The sequence below is a fragment of the Gekko japonicus genome, unplaced genomic scaffold, assembly GCF_001447785.1.
Source record: "Gekko japonicus isolate JY-2015 unplaced genomic scaffold, Gekko_japonicus_V1.1 scaffold4015, whole genome shotgun sequence".
Taxonomy (NCBI): Eukaryota; Metazoa; Chordata; class Lepidosauria; order Squamata; family Gekkonidae; genus Gekko; species Gekko japonicus.
The window spans coordinates 37,305-53,972 of NW_015165949.1; the positions used below are offsets into that span (position 1 = coordinate 37,305).

Sequence of the window (16,668 nt, forward strand, 5' to 3'; positions counted from 1 at the left end):
AATTAATTAATTAATGAAGTAAAGAGCTAGGTCTGACATTATAGAATAGAGAGTTCTGAAAGGGAACAGTTTGGCACAGACATCTTTGAAAAGATTTTTTTAAGATTGCTTTAACTTTGTATTATATAGCTTGTAACAAAAAAAGTCACCCCTATAAAGAACCAAATAGCATAGATCAGTAAAGCAGTGTTAAGGTATAATGAAGTAAATGGAAGCAACCTTGAGATTCAGTTCACACTGCTGAAGATGAAATTCCTTTTTACATTAAGTTTATGTCTTCAGTACAGTACGAAACTGTGGTTCAGATGCTGAAGACACTTCAGCTGCAAAACTGCAGTTCCCCCTGCATAGGCCCTGAAGGACAACTTATTTAAAATGAAGGCTTTCAGCTGGATAGAAAAGAACACTGAAATCTTACTCCTATAAACTACTAGAGAGCAATTGAGCCAGCAATGTGAGATAGAGAGCATTTGCCAGCCAATTTGAAAAAAGAAGGTTTCTAGCCAGATAAAAAAGAGGACTGGTTGCTACTATCAGAAATTAATTAACTGGCTTGCTCCTAATTCAAACACTTGAAATGGAACTGGAAGATAATTTGAGGAAATTAAAAAAGAAGTTAAATTGCAACAATCTAAAGAAATTAAAAAAGACATTAAGCTGCAACTATTTGAAGGAAGCAAAAAAAGAAGTTAAGCTGTATCAAGAGGCTGACGCCTTCTAACAAAATACAATTACTCCTGAGGAAAACTGGTGAAATGAGTGTATAACCGGGTGCTCATTGAGGATGTTGGACTTTTCCTTGAACATGTTAGAAATTCCTGAGCAATATTGTAAAAGTTTTAATTGATAGACAAATTGATGTTGATAGGAATTATTAAATGTTATTGTCAATTTTATCACAGTGTTTCTTTGTTTGATATAATAACCTCCAGATGATGGCTGGAGATCTTCTGGGATTACAACTGATCTCTGGGTGACAGAGATCAGTTTGCTTGGAGAAAATGGCCACTTTGGTGGGTAGACACTATGGTATTAAATCCCATTGAAGTCCCTCCCCTCCCCAACCCCCCTTCTTCTCAGGTTCCACCCCAAAATCTCCATGTATTTCTCAACCCGGAACTAGCTTACCAGTATTTCATGGCCTGCACCTTTGACAATCTAGTCGAACCCATATCTTTGCTACCACTTTACAATGCTGGCTGTGAAAGATATTGGGTCACACCTGATTGCTCCTCTGCTTTACTTTCCAGCTTGAAATTGGAATGACAGAATTGCAGTTTTCTACAGCAGAATGATCTTCCTATATATGTTGTCAAACTTTGCCACATTTGAATCTGTGGTTGGGCAAGGTAAAGTCATACTAGAATGCTCTGAAGACTTCCTGGAATCAGTCACATAACTGTTTCATTCTAGATGCTTTTTAAACACAACAGGCCTCATGCTACAGCATCCTCCTCTGCCACCATGGTGTGAATATACTACATAGCTTTAGGAGGCATCTGCAAAACTGTACTGAAAAACCTCTAGAATCCCCAGAACATGCTACATCTGAAGGAGACATTAGAGCTTTCAGAATCCACAATGAATTTCAAAAGAGGGGCATATGGTTTCCTGGACATTCACATTTTTAAAAAGTGGGTCCATCAGATCTTTTCTGGTATGGAACAAGATAGTTCTGCCAACCTGCAGCAAACACTGTATCAGCTTCTTATGGATGCTTGTAGATCATCATATGCCACAGAAAGACAATAAAATGAGTTGTTTAGAAAACTACCCAAAAGTTAAACGTGTGAGTTCTGCCTACAGAAAGGCCAGGTCACAATTATTCTGACATGTAGAGCAATTACTTCTCAGCTCAAAATATTAGGGAACCCTGGAATATATCAAAATGAAGTGCTGCTATATGGGTTCACATTTTGTCATCTTCTGGATCCTGTGAAGCAATCCTTTGTTTCCAGAATGCATAGGGTCCAGTAAGGATAATGAAAGGACACCAGTCCTCAGATAAGAACTTTGTTCTCATTCTTGTTCAGCAGCCTGAAATTGTAACTGCAACTTCCTTCACCCTCCCTCAAACACCCCATCTGAGACTCAGATGTGCTCCAAGGGGGTGCTCAAAGAGCAGAAGGAAATGGATAGAAAGTTGTGTTTTGGTATATATGAGCTATACAGGGTTGTACAAAACTTCTCTGGCTGGGAGTACTGAGGAGCATAGAACTTCTCAGGAAACCAATGCAGAGCCATGGAACTCTGCCCTTCTCCACAGGCATTGGCTTCAGTTGAGCACCACAATTCACATTTCATGCTTCTGTAGCATAGGGAATACCATTGACAAAATATCTTAAATTGCTTTTTTAAATACTATGATGGCAAAGTTACACAGACACACAAACTGACTATTGGCGAGCCGATTTATACTAAATTAAAACTTTATTGACTAAAGTTTGTTCTCCAGAAAAAAAGTGATTTGATGGACTATGGCGGCATACATGCAATCAATGAGCTTGACAATAGTTTTAACATGGAATGTCAAATGACTTAGTATAGCATATCATAAGATCCCTAAGTCTGTGCTGCTGCAAAATGAAACCAGGCTGTGCTCCTGGTTGAATTGTGTTGAAGTAAAAGGCACTGTGTTTGAAAACAAATATATTTCAAATAAATTAGAATTGTACTCTTTCAGCCTCACTTGCACTCCCCAAAATTTATGTGCAAATATCAAAACTGTCACTGAGAAGGAATGAAATATCAAAGCTGAATTAGACCATCATGTTACAGTTGAGTTGATCTGTATGTGAACCACACTCAAGAAGTGCTTGCTACTGTAAAACTGACATAGACATGTATTATTAGTACAGCTCAAAGCAGTTGTTCTAGGGTCCTATTCACACAATCGTCTGAGGCTGCAGTTTTCAAGTGCTTTTTTTGCTCAGTCCTTGATGTAAAATCCATGATGATCTTTTCATACCCTTGAATGATCATGTGATAACTGCAATTATTACAGGATAAATGTGGTTGTGTAAATTGTCCCCAAGTCTCTCACATTATTGGCAGGCTAACACCCCCCTACCACCACCACAGTACTACCATTTATGTTATTCAAGCATAAGTCATAAGTCATTACAAGTCAGAGAAATGGACTAGGTAGCCTAGTAGACACTTTCCTTCTTAATTTAATCAAGCAACACTAGGCATTTTTTGGAACTGATAGGGAAATTTTTCAAAAATTGCAGGATCTTATCATTGTACTTACATTTAGAAATTTATAGCATCTGCTACAGACTATACAAAATATTGTTTCAATTGTTAAAAATGGGTAAAAGATATATTTATTGGAATCATTTAATGTAAACATCATAGTGACACATGAATGTGTATTTGTGTGTATAGTCATGTGAGAGTGAACCATTCACTAATATCTTCTCAACTCCATGTATACCTGTCCTTTGACGAAACACACAAGTCCATACACTTGGCCTAGTCTAGTAATGTGCCATGGATGCAGGTGTCTAAATTTATGTAGAAAGCTCATTGTACGTAGTGGGTGCTTCATACTCTTGAAGATGTGGAGGTGTACATATTTCAAAGTACTGAAGTAAATGATACGGTTCTTATGGACAGAGCTCTGTGCATGCATCCCAATGCACAAGAGACTCTGATGGGAGTAATTTCCAGCAAATTAATCATCCTGGACTGTACCCAGTGACTATAACTCTAATCACAGTGTTCAAATGCCACTAATAATAGTGGGACTTAACTGTGGACAGATATGCAGTCTATGTAGGTGATGATATTAAATAAAAATGGCTTGATTATCCAGCTTCACACCATACCTGACAAACTGTTTCCTAGCAATTGGCAAGTGCTGTATGTGATCAGCAGGACACTGAGGTGGTAAAACAATGGCACAGGAACAAGAACTCTGTTCTACACCCTGAATTAGATCTGTTTGAATCATAAGGCAAACATGGCCAAAGTATGCCTTGTCTGAAATGTAGCTGACTGATTTCAAGGAAACAGATTATACTTGCATAATTGTATAGTCACTGACAAGGCCATACCAGGAAGTTTTCCTTCAAAGTGCAAAATTTAACAATGGAATGTTCTAACAGGAAAATCATCAGAATCTGATGTAAGACTGTCAGTTTTTAGTAAAAGAATACCATCTCCATTTCATCTTGGAAAAAAAATCAATTTAACTTTTGTTTTTAGTATAACAAAAACAAAACTCTTTAGAAAAATCAGCATATTATAAACACACACACTCCCACTCATTTATAGTCTTTCTAAAGCAAATAACAAACCCCAATCCCCCTAATGTAGTGTTGACTAAGTTTTTTTTAAAAAAAATTAGCATTTAAACATTTTTAAATCATCTACTTTAAATACCAACATGTGCTGTACTTCCCCACACCACCCCAGCTTCCCACTTTAAAAAAATTCCCCAAGTTTTTTATGTTTGTTAAAATCTCCTGACTGAGACTATTAAGTACCACCTCCAATGGAACCGCATGGAAATCATATGTGCATCTTCTAATGCATTTCATAGCATAGTTGTGATAAGTACTGTGGCTACAAAGGGTTAGATTTCCAGATCATCAGGTCGAGGTCTGCTGCTGGCTCGACTACTGGCTCTGCTTGGTGGCCTTTGGTCCACAACAGTGAGATGTTGTAGCTCGTGCCCAGAATCCATTTTCTTACTGTTCTGGGGGTCATCAGCAAACTCAAATGGCTGGGCATGCGAGTTGGAGATGGTGCTCCCAGCCTGTCCAATCCTGTTCTGCTCAGCACTGTAATTTGCCCAGTTTTGTTCACTGGCTTGTTTATTGTAGTTACGACAAGAGGAGGAATTGTTCCTGTCTCCAGTGACAAGTTTGTATCCTGGTGGAGACATGGGTGACAAAGGGGCAGTTGGAGAGGAACAACCATTGAAATATGCATATTTGGGGGATCCACATTCCTTGGAGGGACTCAAGCCGCTGTTAGGAGAGAAAGGATCATTTTTTGTCTTCATGCCATCCTTAACGCTCTTGAAAGTGACGTAAAAAATTTCAATGATGTTCAAGGAGAGAGAGACTAAAGACACCACCAGCATGAAGATAATGAAGATGGTTTTTTCTGTGGGACGGGACAGGAAGCAATCCACCTTGTGTGGGCATGGCACTCGTTCGCAAGTATAAATGGCTTGCAGGGTGAATCCATAAACGTACCACTGTATGAGCAGGAAAGCCACCTCAAAGATAGATTTGAAGATGATGCTGATGATGTAGGTGCGGAGCAGTCCTCCACGCATTTTGACCTTGCCGTGTTCTTCAATCCCATACTTGAATTTCTTAATTTCTATTTGTTTGAGGTGCATATCTACATTCACACCCTCATTTTGGACAAGCTTGAGCTCTTCTTCTTTCCTGTTAAGTTTTTCTTCTTTCCGCATCACATAGAAGACATGTGCCAAGTACAGGAGGGTTGGCACAGACACAAAAATGAATTGCAGGACCCAGAACCGCACGTGAGAGATTGGGAAGGATTTGTCATAGCAAACGTTCTCACAACCAGGTTGTTGGGTATTGCATCGAAACGCTGATTGCTCATCTCCCCAGGCAGACTCCACTGCTGTCCCTAGTAGCAAGATTCTGAAAATGAAAAGGACAGAAAGCCACACCTTCCCTCCTGCTGTAGAATAGGCTTGGACTTTGTCAAGAAGCCTTCCTAAAGCACTCCAGTCACCCATCTTCACTGGCTGCTACCTACAAACATACAAGAAAAACAGATGAAGCAATAGTGACTGCCAGCACAATGGTGTTCCAAGGAAATAATGAATTATCACACTTAACACATGAACTGCAAGATATGATGACATTTACTTGCATTAACTGTTTCTAGGTTAAAAAAAAAATCTACCATATTTATCAATAGGACTCCAGCCTGTCATTCCTTGGTTTTGTTAAAATATGAGTATTGGGGACTGAGACTCTTCTTATTGGGCAGTCTCACAATTGATTTTGGATTAGTAGCCTACATAATTCTTGTCTAACATATTATGAATTGAGATAACTAGATATTAAAGTGGGCGGAGAATATTATGACTTTTGTAGTTGCTACATGGTTAAATCCTTGTGAAAACAAATTGTTTGAAGTGCAATAAATTTCACAGCCAGAATACTTGTAGCAAGCAAACTTTCTGCAGCTTCCAAAATACAGAGACATCAAAATCAAAGTCTGTTAGACTATTTCTACTGGAATTCCACAGGGCCTGTAAGATGGAGCTCTTTTGGTTTCACCAGGCTTTTGGTCCCCCCTCCATCAGTGGCCTGGATTTTAATAGCTATCTGGGAACCCACACTCTTGTCCCATTTTCATTGCTGAAACATCTAAGTAGATTTTACATGGTATTTTATAATCGTGTGTTGTTTTAATCTGTTGTTTTAAAGTGGTTTTAGTTGTATTGTATATTGTATTGATATTGTTGGAACCCACCCTGAGCCTGTTTGCCGGGAGGGTGAGATACAAGTCCAATAAAATAAATAAATAAAATCACTATTTGAAGCATGAACCCTCACACTTAGGGACCTCTAGATCTTTGCAGAACTTCCAATCTGAGTGTATACATATCTGGGAGATTTTGCTTTTTTTATTTTTTAAAACACACCAGGGGTCGTTTCGTAGAAAAAGAGCTAGGGGAACTCATTAGCATAACTCATTAGCATATGCCACACCCCCTGACATCAGGGGCCCAGCGGTGGACCTGCAAGGCCGGCGGGAGTGAGAGGAAGCCCCGCCAAGGAAGAGGAAGCAACTTACCCTCCCTCTTCTCCTGCCTCCTCCTGGCTGAATGAGGGCCAGAAGCGGGGCGACTGGAATCAGGGGGCGGGGCTTTGTCGAGTGCCCCGCCCCCTCGCACCTCACCCGGGGGAACTGCGTTCCCCCACGATCCCCCCCGAAATGACCTCTGAAACACACACATACACACTCTGAATGTTGTTAGTTTTAGATTACTTTAAAATTCTCCTGTGGCTATTTTAATATCGATAAAATGAAACTGTCAAGATTATCAATTTATCAAAAATTGGAGAAAACCTCAGGAACAAATATTCCAGACTTCAAAAAAAAAACCTTCTGGGGGAAGAAAGGAAGGGAGGCTACTAAACTATAGTCCAGTTAAACATGAGTGTTAAGTATCACTATGAAAACCTGAGGAATCTGAATGGTAACATTTCAATGAAGAAAGATCTTAGGATAGTTGCTTCCAGAAAACAAATCTAGGTTAACCATTAGAAAGGGTTTAGCATACATATCAATCATTGGCTTTTCTGTACTAAACAATAGCCAAATGAATCTGTCTTTTAGATCTATAAAATCACATTTTAGCTGTACATTCAAATATTATCTTACCCTTCCCCCCAAAAGATTTCTTTTTACCAGTCCTATGGTAGGCTAGTATTATTCTCAAACTGAGATTGAAAATAAGAGACAGTAAATTGCAGAAAGCTGAATAGAGATTCAAACCCAGTCTTTCTAGGTCTCAACTAATATTCCAGATGGTAGAGAACATTAGGTTTCATACTGTCATTTATTTATTGAAACATTTATCACCTGCCTTTTCTCATGGTTCAAGGTGGCTTCTAATAACAGATTAAAAACATTTTCAGTTAAAGCCAAAATAAAATAGCCAATGCTAAATCTCTCCCCACCCACCTCTTCCTTAAAGATGCCTACCATTCAAACCTCTTCTAAAGTCCTAGCAAGCCAATACCTTGTAGCACCTCCTGAAGATCCCTAAGAAGGGGGCTCCCCTCTTCAGGGAGCTCATTCCATAGAGCAGGAGTCATTATTAAGAAGGCCCATGCCCTGATTGATGCCAGACGGACCACCCGAAATGGTGGGATAGTCAAGAGATGGTTGCTAAAAGACCATAGTTGGTACACAAGGGCATATGGAAGGAGATGATCCTTTGAATATTTGGATCCCAGATCATGGCAGGTAAACAGCACCTTGAAGTGAATTGCAAAACAGATTGGCAATGGCAGCCAATGTAGCTGTTTCAAAATGGGCAACATATGTTCCCAGTGACTAGCTGTTGATAATAGTCAGGCTGCCATATTCTGGACTAGTTGTAGTTTCCAGGTTGTCTTGAAGGGCAGCCACATGTAGTGCCTATTGCAATAATTCAGCCATGAGGTTACAGAAGCATGGATCAGTGTGGCCAGATTGTCTGAGTCTAGGCAACAAAACAGCTGGCGAACTAGATGCAGAAGGCATGCCTGGTAGGATTGCCAGCCTCCAGGTAGAACCTGGGGTTCTCCTGGAGTTAGCCCTTACTTCCAGACTACAGTTCCTCAGGATGAAAGAACAGTTCCTCTGGATGAAAAGACAACAGAGGAGAGATTCTGTGGTATATTATAGACTCTATGAAAAACTGAAGGACTAGAGTGACATTGCGTCCCTGCTGAGCTTCCTCCTTTCCCCAAACACCATCTTCCCAAGGCACCACCCAAACCTCCAGGAATTTCCCCAAACCAGAGTTGATTACTCTAGTGCCTGGCCACCATGTCAACCTGCTTTTCAAACAGCAAGGCAGGGTCCATGAGCACCCCCAAGCTCTTCATCTGTTCTGAGCGAGTAAAAAAGTACCAGTAAAATAGTGGCAGTCCTTGTATTCTTGAAGATACTCTTACTGTCACTTAGGTGTTAGAATGAAAAGTTAGCTACATTTGTCTAGAAACCTGTCATATGAAGCTGCATGCTCTGTGCCCAGGCAGGATTCTTTTTAAGTCTTGCTGCCTGAGATCCCAAGGATGGGACCTGGGACCTACTTCATAGGGTTGCCAAACCCAGGTTGTGAAATTTCTGAAGATTTGGGGACAGTGCCTGGGAAGAATGGGTTGTAATGTGTCCACCCTCCAAAGCAACTGTTTTATCTAAGGGGACTGATCTCTGTCATCTGGAGATCACTTATAATTCTGGGAGATCTCCAGATCCCACCTGGAGATTGGCAACACTACTTCTTGTAATGCACATGTTCTTCTACAGAGCTATGGTGTCAAAGTATGACTGTGAGAATGCCACTTTTAGATCATGGAGTCTGATGAAGACCTTGGCTCCAGCTCAGAGACCCTCCCATATAGCATTGTGCTATGTGCATATAGTGAACTTTGATGATCTCCCTGCCCAAACAGATAGTTGCTGCAGGTTTTTTGGCTTTGAAAGTATTGAGTGCTTGTGCCTAATATCAGAATCTTCACTATCCAAAGAAATGTTTGGAGACAATAGATTGTAGCCTGGGGTGCTATATTCTCCCCACCACCACATACCATTTCGTTCCTGTAGACTAACATCTGCCCTGACCTGGATGGCCCAGGCTAGCATGACCTTATCAAATATCATAAGCTAAACAGGGTTAGCCCTGGTTAGTACTTGGATGGGAGAACACCAAGAAAGACCAAGGTTGCTATGCGCAGGCAGGCAATGGCAAACCACCTCTCTTTGTCTCTTGCCTTGAATACCTTACAGGGTCACCATAAGTCATCTGCAACTTGACGACACTTTCCACTACTAGGGTTGCATCCCAAAGGACAATTTGTGTGTTGAAGTTTCCATAGGTGGATTGCCATTGCTAGACAAAACCATATGTGAATACCAAGTAGATTTTAAAGCCACAAGGAATAAAATAGGAAGTCATGGAAGTTTTCTTTGAAAAGCTACCTTTCTCTGTGCCCTATTGGGGTGGGGGGGGGGAGCCTTTCCTCTCAAATAATAGCTTCTTGATTTCATTAACTGCTTTGCTGATGATTTTAAAATGTGCCATTATCAAAATTCCCTTCAGGCTCAGCGTATTTCTTTACAGTATAATGTTATTTCAGATTGAAAGTATGATTGAAAACAAAGGAAGTATTATTCCTGAGGAGTTTTAGATTATTTGCTTTTAATTACATTCCACTCTGTTCCATTAATATAAGGAGATATACACCAAGCCTTATCTGTTTAATTCCACGTCAGCAATATTTCTTTTCAATTTAGCATCAATTTTTAAATTTGTTTTAACAGGCAAAATTCATTATTTCCTGGCTATATTTATTTCAGGAGGAAGCATTCCTTGCTTGAATTATTCATACAGTTCTAAGAAACAAATATATTTTTAAAAAATCACTCACAAAGCATTCTTAGCTCTATCAGCACACAGTAGACAACTGTTAAAGAAATACAGTTTTAATGAGAACAGACTAGAGATACTGTTTGTTTCAATGGTCAGTATGGGTTTATTTGAATGACAATATTTTATGGCATCAGGGAAATAAACTAATATATTTATCTTAAATACATTTAGAGAAAAGTTGACGTTTTAGCACCTTTTTTACTAGATTTTAAAAGTTTCAGTGCTACTTCTCAGTTTGCTTTGGGGGAAGCATAATAGACAGGGACTCAACTATTTATTTTATACAGATTAAAAAACTCTATAGTATCCTAATTTGCCCAGACCTCCAATATTTAATTTAAAAATATTCTGATTTATTTTGCCCTATGATTTATTATGTATATGTTACAGAAGGTGCTATGCTGACACAAGTGCTAAACATGTCCACCTGGAAATAGTTCTCTTAATTTTAAGGAATCTCTGAATAAGTATGCTTAAATGACTGGAAATGAGACTGAAGATTTAAATATACTTGTTAGAATGCTTAAATCATGGAAATTAAAGTGACTTAGGAATGACTCATACATGTATACTCATGACTGGACATCTCATCACCACTCAGTACTCAGTGACTTAGAGCGGAATGTAATTTTGTGTGTGTGTGTGTTCAAAATCATGTCAAGTGATCTGAAAACATTTGATGACATTTGACATTTGATCTGTGGCAGCTGTTTCACTCATGCAAGTAATAACCTAATCCAGTCTCGAATGAAGAAAATACACATGTTAATTCCAGATAACTGTATGTAAATTATGTCCCTCAGCTAGAGTAAAATTTCATAACCATATAATGCTGGGTATCTGGACAAAGATTATGCTATTTAAAGTCTGTGTGGTTCATGTTCCCCCATAATTATTTTTGTTAACCTTGGAAACATTTTCTATTAGAGAACTATTATAAGTACAGCTGGTAGACGATCAATGTAACAAGACAGAAAACTCAAGTGGCAATCCTTATGACTGCTTGGTTAGGAGTACAGCTGAAATTCTGTGCCTGTTTACCAAGAAGTAAGCTCCACAGAATATAGTAAGATTTACTTTAGGGTAAAAACACATAAATTTGTGCTGTACAACTTGTTTCAACAAGATGCTTGACTGCTTTGCTTCTTAAGCCATGAATGTAAAAGGAGTTCAGTAGTTTTGAATGGATTTAATTGATGTGAATGACATGATGCTTATAGATTTGGAAACTCAAAATTGCAGGGAACATTCTTGCCATGATGTGATAGTTGTGTTTTCAGAAAATTAATCTGAAAGAATATAATGCCTGGGGTGATTTCTGCATATGTCTTCTTCTACCAAATACAGTGTCATGGAATAATATGAATCTCTGTTTTCATTTTTATATTTCCTCTGTAGAACATTTAATGTTAAAAAAAATACTCTGATCCCCAACATTTAGGCTGACAAATGTAACTATGCATCTATGATGCTTATATATATTTTACCATGGTAATGGCACAAAGTCATGTCATTACGTTGGTGTCACAGCTGGCACATCCTAGCCCATCCACTTAGGTGTGGTCCAAGGAAGCCTTCAACAATTTCCCCATTTATCCTCTATGTGAAAATTCCCTCAGAACTGAGTAGGGTTGCCAGGTCCACCCTGGCCACGGGCAGGGGGGAGGGTTGTCAGATTCAGGTTGGGAAATGTCTACGTTTCAGAGACCCATTTGTTTAAAAAAAATTATTGGAACCACTATCACAGCAATGTAGGAGATACAGTGGTAGAATTCTGTTTTTTCTGTTTGTGTTTGTCGTATTCTGTCTAGTGGGCAAAGAAGATTTTGCATGGGTTTCTACAGAAGTTCTCTTTGTCTGACAAAAGGAGCTTTGACTCTCAAAAGCTTATACCCTGAAAATCTTGTTGGTTTTTAAGGTTTCTGGACTCAAATGTATTCTACTGCAGACCAACACGGCTAGCCTCTCAAACTACAGGAATTCCCTGTGCTTCAGGTTCAGTGCTCTGGTTTGTACAAAAATGACTGGAAGAATGGTCTATGGAAAATGCAAAGTCCTTTTCCTTTCTGAGACAAACCTTGTCTCACTTTGACAAGCCAAGTGCAAACACTGCTAACACTGGACTGTTCCCCAAGATATGAGGAGTGGCTGCCAGGGTTAGGGATGCCAACCTTCAGGCGGGACCTGGGGATCCCCTGGGATTATAGCTCATCTCCAGACTACAAAGATCAGTTCCCTGGAAAACTGGAATATTTGGCATTGTGCCCCACTGAGTTCCCTGTCTTCCCCAGGCTCCACTTCCAAAACTCCAGGAGTTTCCTGACCTGGAGCTGGAAACTCTATACCTGCTGGTCGACAGGGGGACCTGGCAACCCCAGGGTACCAGTTTAGACTGTTTCAGATGTGATGATTCCATGCTGAATGTTTAGTCAGTTCTTCACTAAGCTGACAATAATAGTTAACACATCTAGAAAGTGGGCAAAGCAAAGTTACATAGGCTACAGCAGAACATATAGCTTGTATAATGTTCTTGTGTATCTTCCTCCTTCAAAGGCATGTATGCTAGCTACTTTAACAGCCGAATACAGAAGGGACTATGCATTCAAGCAGATTGGGTGGGTTTGTTATGTTTGAATTCTGAAGCACCCTGTATAAATGATATTTTGGGATCAGGTATGATAAAAACAATGGATTTCATCTGCTAATGGAGCTGTTCTTCACAGTGTTTCTTGATAAAAAGAGAGCCTGTCAACAAACAGGGGGGATAGGAACAACAGTGTTATTTTATTAGCATTTTTAGATGACCAGATGCAAGAAAAAAAATGACATGCAAGTCACACCTGAAGAAATGGAGCACTTTAAAAAGAAAGCTGTGCTGTATACTGTGGGGTTCATGTTTTTCAGGCAGCCCCACTGCCCCAGTGTGTCTATGGTAACAGAGTGCCATGTCAGAAATTTATAGGTAAGCATTTACCATAGACTCCTATGGGAATGTATTGTGGAGTTAGATATGCCTATTGCAATTAGGCAAAGACATTTACCTAAGTCTTGGGTTCACATAGAATCCTGAATGAAAAGCCTGTTAAACCAAGGCTTCCAAAAAGCTTCCTGTCAGAATCTGAGCAATATTCAAGCATGTGTTACTTTGGACATTTTCCAGGGAATAAAAAATACATAATATATATAGCAGGTAAGAAGAGGAATAAGTAGGTGATTTAGGACTGTGGACAAATGTGGATGTGAAGCAAAAGCTCTCATGAGAAGAAATCTAAAGTTTCTTGAGAAAACTAGCAGGGAATTTCAGATGCAAGCAAGAAGGGCTATCTTAAATATTCTGTTACCTGGATTACAAAAAAGAATCCAGTATTGCTTTTCAACCGTTATGATCTTCCACAAACTTTTACTTCTGTTTGGCCAAGCTGTGAATTCACTGTCAATGAGAGTAGTGGAGAACCAAAGGGCTAAAGGGGCTGAAAGTGAAGCTCTGAATCAGTGTGTGGGGAAGTGGGGAGGGTAAACTGTTTCTCTATCTAGCCCCTAAAGTATGTCTCTCATAGTTGAGGTCAGACTAATTTTACTTTACAGACTTTTACAAAAAGGTAAGATTGACAGAGTCCTGTGACACCTTAAAGACTAATGCATAAGCATACAGCTTGTCATAAGCAAAGATAATCAGACACTAAGAAAAGCAGGATAAACTACTCCAATTGGAACCTGTAGTCAAGTTAATATCGAAGCCAATGAATAGTACTTAAAATGCCTACACAGAACGTAGCAGAAAGGCTAGTTTAAACATGCTTCAGAGGGCCAATATTATTTGTTCAGTCAGGAGTGCTACTCAGCAACAAGCAGATATCATGTATCCAAGGGCTTTTCTACTCAACCCCAACAAGCATTTGGGTGTAAGACCAAGCACAGCTCACTTTTCAAGACAGGTAAGGGAATTATTGTCTGCTGGATAGATCACTGCATTTTGAGTTGTGTGACATATAGCGTGATCCCATGCATATTCAATCAGAAGCGATTTTATATAAAGCATTGAGCTTTGTGGGACTTACTTCAACTGCAGTTCTTAGATTCACTTAGTATGAAGTATTACACTGATCACTGTAAAAAGAACTTGTTGATTAAACATTCTTTAGATGCAACTGAGGTGGCTCCAAACCTCATTTCCTTGCATAAGTTAAGTCTCACTTGCCAGTCCAAAAAAGAGAATATGAACCCTACAGTTTTTCAGGATGGTGAATGAGATACAAATGGTAAAGTATTTTTGCATGTGGGAGTGCTGCAAAACTTAATAATGTTTGTTCTATATGCTCCCCCCCCATTGGTATGATGTACACTTATTTTTGGTGTAGATCAATTCCACTGTATTTCCCCCCCTTTCCTCATTTGAACTCTGCCTGTTCACTCTTCTCCTATTAGTATTCTAGATAGGTATCATGGGTCAGTGCCAGTGTTTAACTCTGAAGGGTTCTTTTTTCCAGCAAATACTGCAGTAAACATTTCAAAGTGTGGAGGCTTCTGAAGTCCAGATGTTAATATGGCTGAAAAAAGGACCAGGGCAAGGCATTCCCTCCCCCCTCCCCAGATGCAAACACATGCTGAAATCAGAGAGATGTGTTCTTCCACTGGCTGACCTTGTTGGCTATATTATACAGAGCTCTCTATGAACATTCTTCTCTTTCTAAAACTTGGTGCTTTAGACCTTAGGACTAGCCAAGCACACTAGGACAGAACCTGGATGAAAGGTGTGAAACTGGGCTTGGAATATTAAGGTTGCCCAATAAAAAGCAGGTGGGTATTTCCCTCCCCCCAAAAAGAATTCCCACTGAATCCTCCTGCATTCCTCCCCCCAGCACCCAGTTTCTGGAATCCTAGTCAACACTAGCTATAGGAAATCAATGAAGGAATCTGAGAGACTTTCCTGTGCTTTCAGAAGAAAACCAGCTTTCCAGACCTAAACTGTGTTTTTTGAATCAGACTGAAGTAACTGGATATTGACACAGACAGGAACTGAAAGTCAGACAAACTCAGTCAACACGCAACTCAAAGTTTTCACAGGCATTGTAAGCATGATGAAAAGCATCAGATTCTTTCATGTTGCACAAGCAACATCTGGGGTTGCTAATTCAGGGTAAGTACACATAGAAAGGCTTACAAATTACCAACAAAGGCCTGGACCAATGCTCTCTCTAAGCTGTGGAGTCTTGTGAGCAGAAATTCTACTTTGTGAGCTACTGGCATTAAAGTTGTGAGCAAGCAATTTGGCTACTGCATAAATTAGTTTGCTCTGGAGCCATCCTTCCTGAGCTAAGACAAAAATGTGTGACCCCAAGGCTAAGAAACTGTGAGCTAGCTCACACTAACTCAGCTTAGAGGAAACATTGGCCTGGACCTGTTATCAAAAAAGGAGGAAAAAGTTCAGAAAGGCCACGTGAAAGTCACTTGATTAGGAGCAATTGCAGCAGAAGCAGCATCTGAACAAAGCAACCAATTAAAGACTTTGCTTTGTAAGAACTATTAAACACCAGTCAGGATTTCTATATGAAAGCAAAATGCGTGTATGTGTTCATGGTAGAGGTTGTTATGAACTTCTTTGATCTTTTTCAGAGTGAGAGTTTCCAGTGTACTGTTGCAGTGTGCCTTGGTTAGCTTTTCCTAAAGCGGAACATTTCTTTTCTATGGAAAAATAATTCTATTGTTATTTTTTTAAAGCAATTAAACAAGCTTGCTTGGCATATTAAAAAAAACCCAGTAAATGATATTTTACATAGTGGAAGCTAAGCAACTCAAGCAGCTGAAAACTGAAATTTCCTGATAACCTTTAAATTGTACAAGAAGCAAATCAGACATCCACAAGAACAATATACTAGTGACTGGAAAACTTAAAATGTACTCTTAGTGTTCAAGTTAGAGGTAACTGCAATTTTCTGAAAAGATTTACTTGGAATTAATTCAGAAGTGGGGGAAAAAAATCCATTCTTACCTTAATAGTCAGCAGTGAAGAAAGTAAAACAAGTGCTTCTGTTCCTCAGGGGGTTAAAACTCAAATGCAAGAACTACTTCAGGCACTCAGACCTGCCTATTTAAACTTTAAAAGTCTCCTGCTCTTTTGTTTTCGTGTGTCTTTCCTTCCTCCTTTCCTGAAAGAAAAGTGCTGAGAACTTGTTAAAAAAAAGACACCCTCTTTTTTTCTAACTTGAAGCGATGTGAGAGCTTTTAAAAAGTTTTCAAGCCACTCACTGTGAGGGAGGAGGGGAGAAGGAGGAGTGAGAGGAGGGGCTGCCAAGGAGTGGGGAGGAGGGAAGACAGAGGATACCGAAGAAGCAGACGGTATGGAAAAAGGAGAAAGGCAGAGCGAGTACTGAGACTCAAAGTGGTTGATGTAAGCACATAACTTTCAAAAAGCTGGGGGTTACATGAAAGAATCCTGAATGGGAATTTTCCCAAAGACGTCTTGCCGTAGGAAAGTGACACATTCATTTACTGTGGTTTGTCAGTCTCATTAAGTT

General features: G+C 39.5%; 1 protein-coding gene across 1 annotated transcript; it reads right to left on the bottom strand.

The window, feature by feature from the left end:
- Positions 1 to 4,281: 4,281 nt before the first annotated feature.
- Positions 4,282 to 16,193, bottom strand: GJA1 (gap junction protein alpha 1). Its single transcript, XM_015411458.1, has 2 exons — positions 16,143 to 16,193; positions 4,282 to 5,747 (listed from the first exon to the last, which is right to left on the bottom strand). The coding sequence occupies exon 2, from the start codon at positions 5,729 to 5,731 to the stop codon at positions 4,583 to 4,585; it is 1,149 nt and encodes a 382-aa protein (XP_015266944.1). The 5' UTR covers positions 5,732 to 5,747; positions 16,143 to 16,193; the 3' UTR covers positions 4,282 to 4,582.
- Between the last annotated feature and the right edge of the window lie 475 nt (positions 16,194 to 16,668).

Excerpts from the sequence above, each read along its gene's own strand:
- GJA1 (XM_015411458.1), bottom strand. The coding sequence starts at position 5,731 with ATGGGTGACTGGAGTGCTTTAGGAAGGCTTCTTGACAAAGTCCAAGCC.